Source organism: Dioscorea cayenensis, chromosome 19, assembly GCF_009730915.1.
Source record: "Dioscorea cayenensis subsp. rotundata cultivar TDr96_F1 chromosome 19, TDr96_F1_v2_PseudoChromosome.rev07_lg8_w22 25.fasta, whole genome shotgun sequence".
In the NCBI taxonomy this organism is placed as follows: domain Eukaryota; kingdom Viridiplantae; phylum Streptophyta; class Magnoliopsida; order Dioscoreales; family Dioscoreaceae; genus Dioscorea; species Dioscorea cayenensis.
In genome coordinates this window covers 26215066-26228178 of record NC_052489.1, presented here as the reverse complement: position 1 = coordinate 26228178, position 13113 = coordinate 26215066, and the positions used below count along the sequence as shown (strand labels likewise).

The 13113-nt window shown below is 35.9% G+C and overlaps 1 protein-coding gene across 1 annotated transcript; it reads right to left on the bottom strand.

Moving 5' to 3' along the window:
• Positions 1-1786: 1786 nt before the first annotated feature.
• On the bottom strand, positions 1787-4018 carry LOC120249289 (cation/H(+) antiporter 15-like). Its single transcript, XM_039257793.1, has one exon. It carries the CDS (start codon positions 4016-4018, stop codon positions 1787-1789), a length of 2232 nt encoding a protein of 743 aa, XP_039113727.1.
• Between the last annotated feature and the right edge of the window lie 9095 nt (positions 4019-13113).

Sequence of the window (13113 nt, the reverse complement as noted above, 5' to 3'; positions counted from 1 at the left end):
GAATTTTGAATTTTGGAATGGGGATAGTTTGTTGAAATATTCAATTACATGCTTAATTGCCTAGATTAAAACTTGAGGTCGAGTTTCTCGCGAGTGAGGGTGAATAACGCAGCATAGTGGCTAATAATTTTAGGATTTTAAATTTAAATATTCAAAGTATTTTTTATTGAGTATTTTGTAATTGTCTTAGATTTATAAGTTAGTTTATTATCCAGTAATTTGTAACTATTTTAGTTTTATTTCCTATTTTATCTTTAGTTTAAGTCTCTATAAATTTTGTTTTAGGGTTTTGTGGAAAGGAATCTATGAATTGAAATTAATTTTCTTGTTTATTCTTGTTTGAGTGTGAGTTCTTGGATTAGAACTGGGTATCCACTGCATCAGTTTGTCTATGTGCTAAACACTGGCTTGTATCAAAACCCTAAACTCCTAGTTGTCAAGATTTTGTGATTTTGCTATCTATATGTTTTGTATGTTGTGTTTTCTACTCTATTTAGGTGGTAAGGCTTTTCATGTCCACTAGGTCTTGACCGAGTGAGTATATATACAGCCGTTTGTTTGCGTTCCATGCTCGTAGCATCGATTTGGGGCATGACATATATATATATATATATAAATTAATATATACATATGTTATATGGGCACAATTTTAATATGGGAGTAGTTTTTTTTTTAATTTCACTTGGATTTGTGTTTGGAGGGTTGTTTACTGCAGATTGATTATTGTTTAAATAAAATATATTAAAAAATTATTAAAGATGAAATATAGATTTAAAAGAGAACCAAAATTTATGAAAAGCATGTTTTTTTTTATTTTTATTTTATTTTTATTTTTTTGGTGAATTAGTAATTACAAGAGTATGCTTCAAACTTTCATACATTCTTGTTAGACTGGAGTTTCTACATAATGTTTATTTAATTAATGGATACAATAGCATTATGTTTATGGGACAACCACAAGTTCATTTACTCTAATTTACCGAATACATTGGAGTATTTTTTAGCTGTGAGTCCGTGACATCTTATAATTCTTAGTGCCAAATGAAAGAAAGATGTTTAACAACATCAAATCAATTTATGAGAAAATCAATAACATATTCCTTTTTTTATAATAATTAATTATTATATCCATGATTTATGTGTTAATTTTTTTTATATTCTAAAAATATGAACAAAAATATTAACAAAATGAATCAGATGTTGCTACTCATAAAACTGGGAGCCCAAGTGGTTTATCCACCTTTTCAAAAAAAAAAAAATAAACCTGGGAGCCCCTGCTAAAGCGAAATAGAATATCATTCTATCCATTAGAAAATGGTCATCAGTTTAAAAATAAGAAGTGTAAAGCTGAAACAGAATTAAATTTAAAAACAATTAATCGATACATTTATCTACCAAGGCCTCTTTACATCTGACCCAATTAAAAAGACAATTCTCCCATTTCTTTTAACACTCAATTCTACACATCTGATTCTACCAAGCACATCCATATTGTACATAGAGAGAGGTAAAATAAAAACAAATAAAAACAAACAACACTAATGACAAAGTGCATAGAGATAGTCGGCTCTTAATTAAAATCTTTAACAAACAATAAGAGTTTGAATCACAAATGAAAATATAGTTATTAGAGTGATTGTCTATATGCGAATCTAAGACCCATGTGCAAGCAGGCTTTATTCTCATTTGCTTCACTAGTGATTTGTGTAAATCCTTAACCTTGTTTTAGTGGCCTAACAACTAATTTGCTAAAATTTAAAAAAATAAATAAGAGTAAGCAACAGCTTCATTGGACATTATTCATGCACAACCGTACTTGCCTCCCTGGGCTATCCGGGAAGGAGGCTGCGGCAGCATCGGCCCCAGCCAGTTCCTCCGGACATTGCTGCACCACCAACGCCGACACCTTAAATGTAAAATCCGAAGAGGCAAGGAAGTCCCCGATCGGCCCCAACTCTGGACACTCACTCCATTCAGTTAACCCGGCAATCGTATGTGACCATCTGCTATGCCGCACTCCCACAATGTATAAATCATGGGTTTCCTCCATTGATCGTATGATGGCCACTGCGTCCTCCGCGTTCGCCGACACCATCTCCGAGAACTGAACCCCTTCAAGCCCTTCACACTTCCTCCGGAACTCATTCAAATGGGCTTCGTCCAACTCTAGTTCCTTGAAGTCCTCGGCCATGACCGTCACCACCCTCTCATCATTTAGGCTTTCTGAGCTTTGTTCTTTGGGTCCTTCAATGAAGCGCAGCACAGTGAGTCTGAGACTCTGGTTGTATGCCAGACGGAAAGCATATGAAAGTGCCTCCCTGTCATCGGCACCACCGAAGAACAACAGCGCGACGCTGTATGAGGCTCCGGAACGACCGGAAAGCCCACGGTCAATGAGGATGCCGACGGTGCATGAGGCTTGTGAGAGAACGTGCTGGTTGAGGGAGCGGAGCGCCGGGTGAGTGACTTCCACGTCACCATCCACTGTTGGATGCTTGTGAAATGGAAGGATGATTAGATTAGCTCGTTTCTCCACTGCGATTCTGCAGACGTCTTCGTGCATGGTTGAGTACGGTGACAAAGCAGTCAGTGGTTGGACGGAGACGCCGCCGGCTTGCTGTTCGTAGCTCTCGAAGGCATTCATAATTTGCTCGGACTGTGTTTGGAGGCGGCTAAGGTTGCCTTGCGAGTACATTGATGAGTCTTTCCCGGCGTGATGGCCGGCATCCACTTTGCTGCTGAGTAAGAGCATGGAGGTAGCTCTGCCCGTGAGTTCAATGAGATGGAGAACGTAGACGAAGATGGGGGATCGTTTCATTGGGCTGGATATCTCAAGGAGGCTGATCATGGAGGGTGCTTCGCGCGTGGAGTGGACACAGACGAGCAAGCGGAGCTCGGTATCAAGCTTGGAGCATTGGATTGTGCGGCGCTTGTGAGTCACGAATTGTCTCGTTGTTCTCATGACTACGGCCAGAGTAGGCTCCACTAAGGCAGTCAGGATGACAAACATGAGTAAGAGCACAGTGAACATCTGGTCACCGATGATGTGTTTATCTCTTCCGATGTTAAGTACAGCGAGCTCAATAATCCCCTTGGTGTTCATGAGAAGACCGAGTGATAACCCATCAATGAGAGGCATCTTGAAGAAGAAAGCGATGAACAGACTACCAGCCACTTTGGACGCGCTGGCGATCAACACAACTATGACTATGAACAGGGCATTACCAGTATCCACTATGGAAGCGAAGTTGGTCCGAAGGCCACTGAGGGCAAAGTAGAGAGGTAACAACAAGCACTCCATGAAATCCGCAGCCTTGTCGATCAGACCCTCCCCAATCGTGCCACTTGGTATTGCTAACCCGTAAGCGAAAGCCCCGAAGATCGGGTGCACGCCGAGCACGTTCGCAATGAATCCCCACGCCATGACTCCAGCGAGAAGGAAGCATGTGTGCATCTCCGACATGTCTTGACCTTCGGGCGTGCGCTGCATCACCCACCACACTGCCGGCTTCACAACGGCGAACGTGGCCGTGATAAACACCCCACCGGATAACAACGTCCAGAAAGCGGCAGCCATGTCACCCCCACTGAGTTGGAGTGTCAAAGCCATGGAAAACAAGACCCATGAGCAGGTGTCGACGATGAGGACGGAGGAGATGGCGAGCCCTCCCACGTCGGAGGAGAGGAGCTTAAGCTCAGCCAAGATACGAGCCAACACGGAGAACGCGGTGATGGAGAACAAGACGCCAAGAAAGATAACAAAGGCGCCTAAGTTGATGTCACTGTCCAATCCATCGGAGAGCATGAGTGCTGACGTCGAGCCGATGGCAAAAGGTACGAACATACACATAGATGCAAATGCCACCGATCTCACGCCGGATCTTTTCACCACTGAAGGTTCAATTTCGACACCAATAGTGAAGATGAAGTAGATGAGTCCGATTTGAGAAATGGATTCCAAGACCACAACGCTGCGTAAGGGGAAGATGGTGAAGGAGAAGTTTGGTATTTTACCCATCACCGAAGGACCAAGAAGAAAACCTCCCTGCATGCATATATATATATATATATATATATAAGCTTGTATTTTTTTAAAAAAAATATATATTATAAATGAATGAGAGAAACGCATGCATACAATGATCTCAGAGATGTGATGGGGTTGACGGAGAGGACGGAGAAGGAGGGAGGTAATGCGAGTGGTGAAGATGATGAGAAGGAGCTGGAGGAGAAAAAGAGGGGCAGAGTAGTCGAGTGGGTCTTGGCCGATCCAAAAACCGTTCATGGTGGTCATGGTGGGAGCGTAGCAGACGAGAGGAGCAAGAGACTCATTCCTCCTCATGTCCATGAACTGGATTGGTGATGCTTCTGCATAATCTGTTTGATCCATGATTGGTTCACCTCTTCTTCCAAATTCCTTTCTGCACTTTTGAACTTTAGAGTTTTTGCTTTATTTATTTTATATTTTTATTTTTACTTATTTATTTTCGCTAAGAAGGCGGAGGAAGAAGATGAAGGACAAGTAAAGGAAGGTTGAATGATGGAATTGATGCTATTCTTTTGCCTAATAAATCGTTAAAACATGTCTGTGTTTTGTGGGTATGACTGTATGAGCAATGGCGCTACCTTGTTTTTTAAAATAAATAAATAAATCACAATTTATTAAAAATAGAATATACAAATCAAGAAGTTTACAAATAAAGACCTTTCACCACTGAAGAAATTAAGAACGTTGTGTTCGGTTTAAATGCGGATAAGGCCTCCGGCCCACATGGTTTCCCAATATTCTTTTTTCAAAAACACTGGAATTTCATTCAAGAGGACCTTATTAAACTTTGTGGTGACTTTTATAACGGCTCTATTAACTTCGAACGCATTAATTGGGTCCACATTGCTCTTATTGCCAAAACTAAATCTCCAACTGAGGTCTCTGATTTCAGACCCATCAGTCTCATAAACTCTACTTGCAAAATCATCTCAAAGATTCTCGCCTCAAGATTAAGTCAAGTGATTAATTCCCTAGTTGATGATTCTCAATCTGGATTCATCAAGGGCAGATGTATTGCTGAAAACATTATTCCTGGCCAGGAAGTGATCTTCAATCTTCAAAAAAAAAAAGTTCTTGGCTTTGCTTTTAAAGTCGATTTTGTGAAAGCCTTTGACTCACTAGACAGGAATTTCCTCCTGGAGATTCTAGCAGCAAGAGGCTTTGGCAATCGTTGGATTAATTGGGTTCATACCATTCTGAACTCTGCTAAAACACAAATTCTTATCAATGGGACTACCCAAGAGTATATTCGCTGCAAAAGGGGCTTACTACAAGGTGATCCTCTTTCACCCCTCCTTTTTGCCCTAGCAGCTGACACCCTTAGTGCTATGTTCAACCATGCTATCAAATCCAAAGTGTTGATTGGTGTCCAAATTGATCAGTTAAATAGCATCTGTCATTTACAATATGCATATGACTTAATCATTTTTTCAGCTGGTGGACACGATGATCTTCGAATAATCAAACTAATACTTTATCTCTATGAAGGTTGTTCTGGTCTATCTATTAATTAATCGAAGAGTTGCTTGTATTTCACAAATTATGGTTTTCAACCACACCTCTCCTCCGCAAGAATTCTTAATTGCAATAGAGATTGTCTTCCAATTACATACCTAGGTGTCCCTTTTTCTGGAAGAAGGCCTAGACGACTTGACTGGACAAATCTTATTAAAGATGTCCGATCTAGACTCACACCCTGGAAAGCATTATACCTTTCTCTTGGAGGTCGTCTTACCCTCATTAACTCAGTCTTATCAACACTCCCAGTTTATTGGATGTCGGTATTCAAGCTCCCAGCCTGGGTCATCCATGAGATGGATAAGATTAGGAGAGACTTCTTATGGAAAGGACCGGATCTTGGCCCAAAGGGAATCAGACTGATTGCTTGGAAAAGGATTTGTCGTCCTCGTAATATGGGTGGCTGGGGAATTCTTGATCTTCAGGAGTTCAACAAAGCTTTACTTGGAAAATGGTGGTGGAAGATCACAACTATACATAACTCTTGTTGGTCCAAAATCATCAAGGCCAACTACCCTATTATCGGATCTCCTGATTTCTTATTTCAACACCCACCAAGAAATAAATCCTTCTTTTGGGCAGGAGTTAACACCATTCTACCTTCCTTCCGATCATGCATCAATTTTCAAGAGAACTCTTATTCCTGGCCTTTTGAAAAAAAAGGTGTTTTCTCTGTTAAATCCTTCTACATGTTCTTAATTGATGGAGGTCTTCGCAGCCAACTTTACTCTCATTTCAGGAAAATCAAATCTCCAAGCAAAATTACTTTATTTTGTTGGCTGGTCAAGGAAAATAAAATTCTTACCCTTGATAATCTTTTCAAGAAGGGTTGTAATCCAAATGCTATTGACACATGCTTTCTTTGTCATAATAGCTCGGAAACAGTGGAACACCTTTTTCTTGATTGTATTTATGCAGAGCGAATTTGGTCCTTTTTTAGACAAATTCTCACAACTGAGTCTTACCCTTCCTCAGTATCCATTATTTAGACCGACTGGATCCCCTCTTTGACCTCTTCTCTTAGGAACCTGTGGGACCTCTGTTCTAGAGCCATCATCTGGAATATCTGGCTTGAGCAAAACAATCGGATTTTTAACTTTACTTGTTCTTCTATTTTTACAATTTTATACAAGTCCGCTAATATGCTGCTTTCTTGGCTTTCAACAGATTCTGAGTCGCATCAACAGAAATCTCCGAGGCCTCGTAGAGGATCAAGCGCTCCCTCAACTTCCTGAACACTAGACCTTCAGATTTTATTGGCGATTCGGCGAACACTGCTGATCCAGAGTAGTTCCCCTCTTCCTGTAGCTGGGCAAGCCTGTGTCTCCAGATGGTAGCCTTCGCCTGTCCAGCTTGCTTTCTTTTAGCTTCTATTTTCACGCTGTTGTTCTGTACCACCTCTATTTTACTCATCTCTGGTGAGGATTTCTGGCATTTCTTCTCTTTTTAGTTCTTTGTTTGCTGTCTTTTCCCCTTTGTGTTTCCATGTACTCCTTCTTTTGCAATAAATCAGTGGTTTATCCACTTTTAAAAAAAAAAAAAAATCAAACACAGCTAGAGAGGCCAATTAGTATTAAAATATTATGCATTTTAAATTTTAAAATGTAAAATACAGAAAATAGAGTTTTTTTATAAATAAAATAAAGTTTTTTTTATTGGATATATTATATCATGTTATATAACTAATTTTATTATTTCATTTTTCTTGTTTTGATAATAACTTTTTTTTGTTTATCCCCCAAACAATATTAGTGTTTTGAGGACATTATTACGTAATGTTGATACTGGGCTAGCCCATTTTTTTTAATAAAAATAAAAGCAATACAATGAAATTCATAATTTTTAAAATAGAAATATATAATTTCTATTTAATAATAATATGTATTTTTTTTCATGAAGTTAATGTTTTGGACCCTCACATGCAGGAGTCTGTGAATATTAAGATGACTTTTTTTACATCAAAGAATTGTTTCCTTCTTTTAAATTGAGATAAAATACAGATTCAAACACTCAATTTTAAATTTGGGAGAGAAATGAACATTAACTCTAATATTGTAGGAATAGTTTTTTTTTTAATAAAATGTTTCGATTAATGTGTTAAAATTGAAAACCATCTTCAAAAGTTCACCCCATTAATAACAATTGTCATACTTCTTTTTAATGTTCTTATTCCTATATTTGAATTAATATGATTAGAAGATCTGCGAATAACATCTGATAAGTTATAAGTTGAATTTAACACTATATGGTAGCATTGATTAAAGATTTTTACCATAAATATGTTAAAACTCTGAAAATTTTATGTGGACTCTCTGTCCAATATAATGATGTTTGTAATTGTTGACATCTTGAATTAATCTATTCATGTAATGCTCTCTTCATTTTCTTTGTTTCACTGCCGCAAACAATTTTTTTTTTAATAGAAAAGTGACAAGTTTCAAAACCCAAAGACGTGCACGTATAGGGAACAAAGCTCAATGTCGACCCACGTGTCCTTACTTTATCCAAGACATGAGGTTTAATCCCAAGACCTCCCAAAAATGAATGTCCTAAGCAAGAGGCCCTATACCAATTGACCCAAAAGCCGTTGGTTGCCACAAACAATTTATGTTGAACCTCCAATTGTAAAAGAATATATATATATATATATTGGAAAAGGTGAATAAACCACTTGTATTAAACTAAAGTAGGATAACATAAAAAAAAATTTTGATCATAGCTAAACAACAGAAAAGATAAACAAGAGTACAAGACAACAAAAGACTAACGGAAAAAAAAAAAGAATGGAATAGGGATCCACTAGGAGTGGACCAACGTACAAGGACACTAAAAGAAATCTGGGAAAACCAGGTGATAAAACAAACTATATAAGTAAAGCGCTAGACCGTCTTCTGGGTGGAGACCTCATCACCAATGGTACTTGCTCTGGTTGACAATGAACAGGATCCCATAAACTTCAAACTGCTCTAAACAGCCATAATTTAATCCTCTAGCCCGTTTTTCTTTTGATGCTGTAAAGAACCACAAGAAAATGATATGAACAATCTCTAAGATAATTGAAGACAGATGTAGAAATTTATCATTAAAAATGCGTGCATTCTGTTCTAACCAAATATTTTAAATAAAATACTTTTATTTATTTTGATAAAGTAAACAAGTCACGTAACTCAACCATTGTTAATGAAAGAGAGCTAATTTCTTAATCTCTCACTTGATAGGAGGTGGAGTTCCATCCTTTAATTGCAGAATGTGGTTTAATTTATTCAACAAAATCAAAGGTTTTTTTTTTTTACACTAGGCGAAACAAAATCAAAGTAATTTAAATCTAATTTTTTTTTATAAAAATAGATAAATCATAAAATATATTAGAAGAAATAAAAAAATACAAATGAGATATTACAATAACACCAAGAATACCACCACAAAGGATTCTTCAAAGGATAGAACGTCATTAGCATCATTAGGCTAAGTAAGCACCAATCAGAAAGTGGTTCAGTCCCAGTACTCCACTCCAACTGCCAAGAGGGTCTGTAGCTCCTTTTCCTAACATATCAGTTGGTTAATTGTGCAGCAACCCTGCATCCTCTGCCTAACAAGAAGATGACTTCTTGAATCAACGACTTCAATGACTAGAGGGCTCATCAATAGGAGCAACAACATTGAGATGCCTAGATTCCTATAGACCTGCTCTAATTTATTCCGCAATTTAATGGAGTCAATTTGCATTAGCTAGCTAGTGACTACAGTGGTCTCCTCCTACATATGTTTGGTTCGATAACAACACCATTATGGATAATTTAAAATTGAGATATGAGAACCAATCAACCTTGAACTAATTTTCAAGGGTAGTTAATTATGGGGGTAATTTGGACTAGGGGAGGTGGGCTATAATTCAGCCCAAAAAATAAGGTTTAATATATTATTCAACGGCTGTTGGATGCTAGCCTTGTATATATAGGAACGTCCCTAGATTTCAAATCTAGGGATATCCATAGTAGCCATCGGATGAAAATCTGACGGCTCTTATCATTATGAACAGTTGAAACCGCGTTCTACAGTGTTGTACAGTGATCATGAACAGTAAAAAGGTGTACAGTGTTTATATAATCAATCAACCATCGGATGATGATCCAACGGCTTAGATTTAAAAACATACCTAGATTTGAAATCTAGGGACGTCCCTAGATGATGTTTTCCCCATATATATATATATATATATGTTTTTCAGTAACATGCGTCTACAGAGGAGCACACGATGGGCCACAAACTATACTGTAATATACTATACTATATTATACTATATAATAGGTTTAATTGTTGTATAAATCTTTATAATTGTGTATTTCTTGTCTTTTAGTTCTTTTAATATTTATAGGTATAATTAATTTTTTATATTTAATTGAGTTAGATCATATTAGTCCGCTCCAATATTTTTAGGAATAATTAAATCCTTATAATTTATACTTGCTCATTTGCACCACGAATTAAAATGATCCAACTCTACTAAATATTAAAATTTAATTATATTTAAAAATATTATAATAATTAAAAATATAAAAAATACACAATTATAAAAGTCTGTATAGCAATTAAACCTATATAATACAGTACTAATCTCGATAACAACCTTCACGTCCACATCAGCCGTACACGCAACATTGGATGGCACTTGGTACGTTGCGACAAGGCTTGCATCAGCACCGCGGTTGTCCCCCGGGGACGTACGACCACCGGATTTTAAATTATGAAAATTCTAATTGTACCTTTGCTTAATTAACTATATTATTAATTTTTTTAATAAAAATGAATCAACGCCGTGTCGTTCATTTCCTTCTCAAATAATAAAATTGAGCATTCAATTCCTTCTAAGACAATGATTAAAGATTGATGACTTATTTATAATTATTTTAAAAAAATCTGCCATGCCATCATCCAAAGAAAAACAAAATAGAAAATTTTTAAAAATAAATTAAAAAGATAAAATAATTTTGGTATAATTGCCATATAAGTCCATGTAATTGTGTACTTTCTGCCTTTTTAGTCATTGTAATACTTTTAGATACATTTAAGTCCTCATATTTGATCGAGTTGGGACTTTCGAGTCTGAGGCGGAGATGGCGTTATCTTCGCCGTTTCTTTTAAGCTGGCATGTTTTAAATATTTGTTGTTAGGTACAATTAAGTCTTTGTATTTGATCGAGTTGGGACTTTTTAGTCCCCCTATCTCGTAATAAAAAAAGTCACATTTGCAGTTAGGTCTAATTTAGTCCTCATATTTGATCGATTTGGGACTTTTTAGTCCCCCAATTTCATAATAAAAAAAGTCACGTCGGCGCAAAAGAAACGGCAAAGTTAACGCCATCTATGTCGCGGACTAGAAAGTCTCAACTCGATCAAATATGAGGACTTAAATGTACCTAAAAGTATTACAAGGACTAAAAGGGCAGAAAGTACATAATTACAGGGACCTATATGGCAATTAAATCAATAATTTTATATCACCAAAGGAAAAAAATAAATTTAGTTTGTGCTCATTTTAAATAAGTTGAGTTGAAACACTACTAAAAAAAATAAATTTCCACAAAAGCAGAATTAGTAATTTTTTTTTTTAACTCAAAATTTGATGATTCAATTATGGGGCTACTCCACATTTATAAAAAAGAAATAAATAAATAAAACCTTGAATTTATTTTCCAATTCCATATGAACTATCATGTTAATTTTCTTAAACAAAATATACAAGCAACTTTACACATATTTTTATATATATATAAATAACATAGATAAGCTATCTACTATGATGTCAATATTATAGCAATTAAGACATTTGACTCCTACATAGGAGGTGCATGAAGAGTTTGACTCACTGCCAATGTATAATTGATATGTAATAATAAAAAATATGTATGTATTTGGCGTGTTTGCCCATATTGTAATAAAAAAAAAACCCACCCTCGATTTTGCACAGGGAAATCAAGTATTTTATTACTCGGCTACTGTAGAGATGATACCACATTATTAAAATTGATTATTTAATCAAGAGTTTTTACAAAGAGACAACAAATATTTTCCGTGTAAAGAAAGTCAATGACAGGTGTGGAGCGCAACTACAAGCTCAACAAGCGCGTATGCTCTCATTTTATGTGGGTCTTAAGGTTTGATCTATAATTTTTTTGAAATAAACACTCTATATAAAGGATTTAGTAGTAATATATGCCAAGAGGCAGCTGGTAACCCAAGTCATTTTCATTTAATTTTTTCATTAATGTTACTTGAAAATAATGCTTTGCCATATCTTTCTTCTGAGAAGGAAAAAAAAAATTTACAGGTGAATCAGTGAATGCATGAACACACTGGCAGATGAATCAAAGATATACTTAAATCATATCACCAATCATAAAGAGGCCATCTTCATCAGATCGCATTTGAAATTTTAAACAAAATGAGTCAAAAACTTCAATTAGCTACAGAACAATATTGATGTGTCTATTTGTTGGCTTCTCACATTCAAACACATACAATGAAGAAGCAAAATAATGTACTCACATGCACTATGGGCCCAGGACTTGTGATTGGTCAGCTACTTAATTGACCTTGCACCTAATTAACTGCAATCATCTTTTAATGCAATATAATCAAATGAATCCAAAAGATAACATGCTAAATTTTGGAAAAATTAAATAAAGAGGTATCACTTCTTCTTCTCAAACCATTGACAGCATGATTTTAGAAACTCTTGATTAAATATCATCCCTATTAGTATTGATTTTTGTTGAGCTTAGAGTTCAATATCTCGTACGTTATTTATTTGCAAAAATTAATAAAAGAAATCGTTATCATCCATTGTAACATAAGAGTAAGCATTTTATTTCCTTTTTAAGTTAGGCATCAAAATTCAAATACGTGTTTTGTCTATATTTATATTAAAAAGAAGACAGGAGAAGAATTGCTATCAAAGATAGGTCCCAATTTTGCTCTCAAATAGTGGTTGGGTCTGTGTATGTCATGAAAGCAACTTGACACCCAACAATTAATGTTGAATTCCAATGGCATCTTCAAACCATATTGTCCTTTAAATGGTGTATTTTCATCCATTTCTTTGATGAAATGTCTATTTTCTTCTTTTTAAAAAAAATGGCTTTATCAATTAGATCCAGATATACTTGTGTATTCAAATAAACAATGCTCATAGTTACTTAAGCATATATTAGCCTTTGAATTCAAAAATATTTCATTCAAATATTTTGAAAGTAATTAATCTATTGGAAACTCTGAGGTGAATTAATGAGTTTATTATTAGCTTAGAGTCCTTGTTCCCCAAAAAAAAAAATGCATCCTTGTATTTCTTTTTTAAGGAAAAAAGATTTACATTTTTTTCAACATTTACAATGGGTCTTTTAGATAATTGAAGTGGTCAACAAGCGTCAACCATTGGATAGCCCAATGGTATGATATCAAAATATAAGGGAGAGGTCATGGGTTCAAATCTCTCCCCCAACAGTACTGTTCCACATACTGTTCATACACTGTTCACCCGGGATTCCTATA

Bases quoted from the DNA above. Each gene is read 5' to 3' on its own strand.
- LOC120249289 (XM_039257793.1), bottom strand. From the start codon at position 4,018: ATGGGTAAAATACCAAACTTCTCCTTCACCATCTTCCCCTTACGCAGC.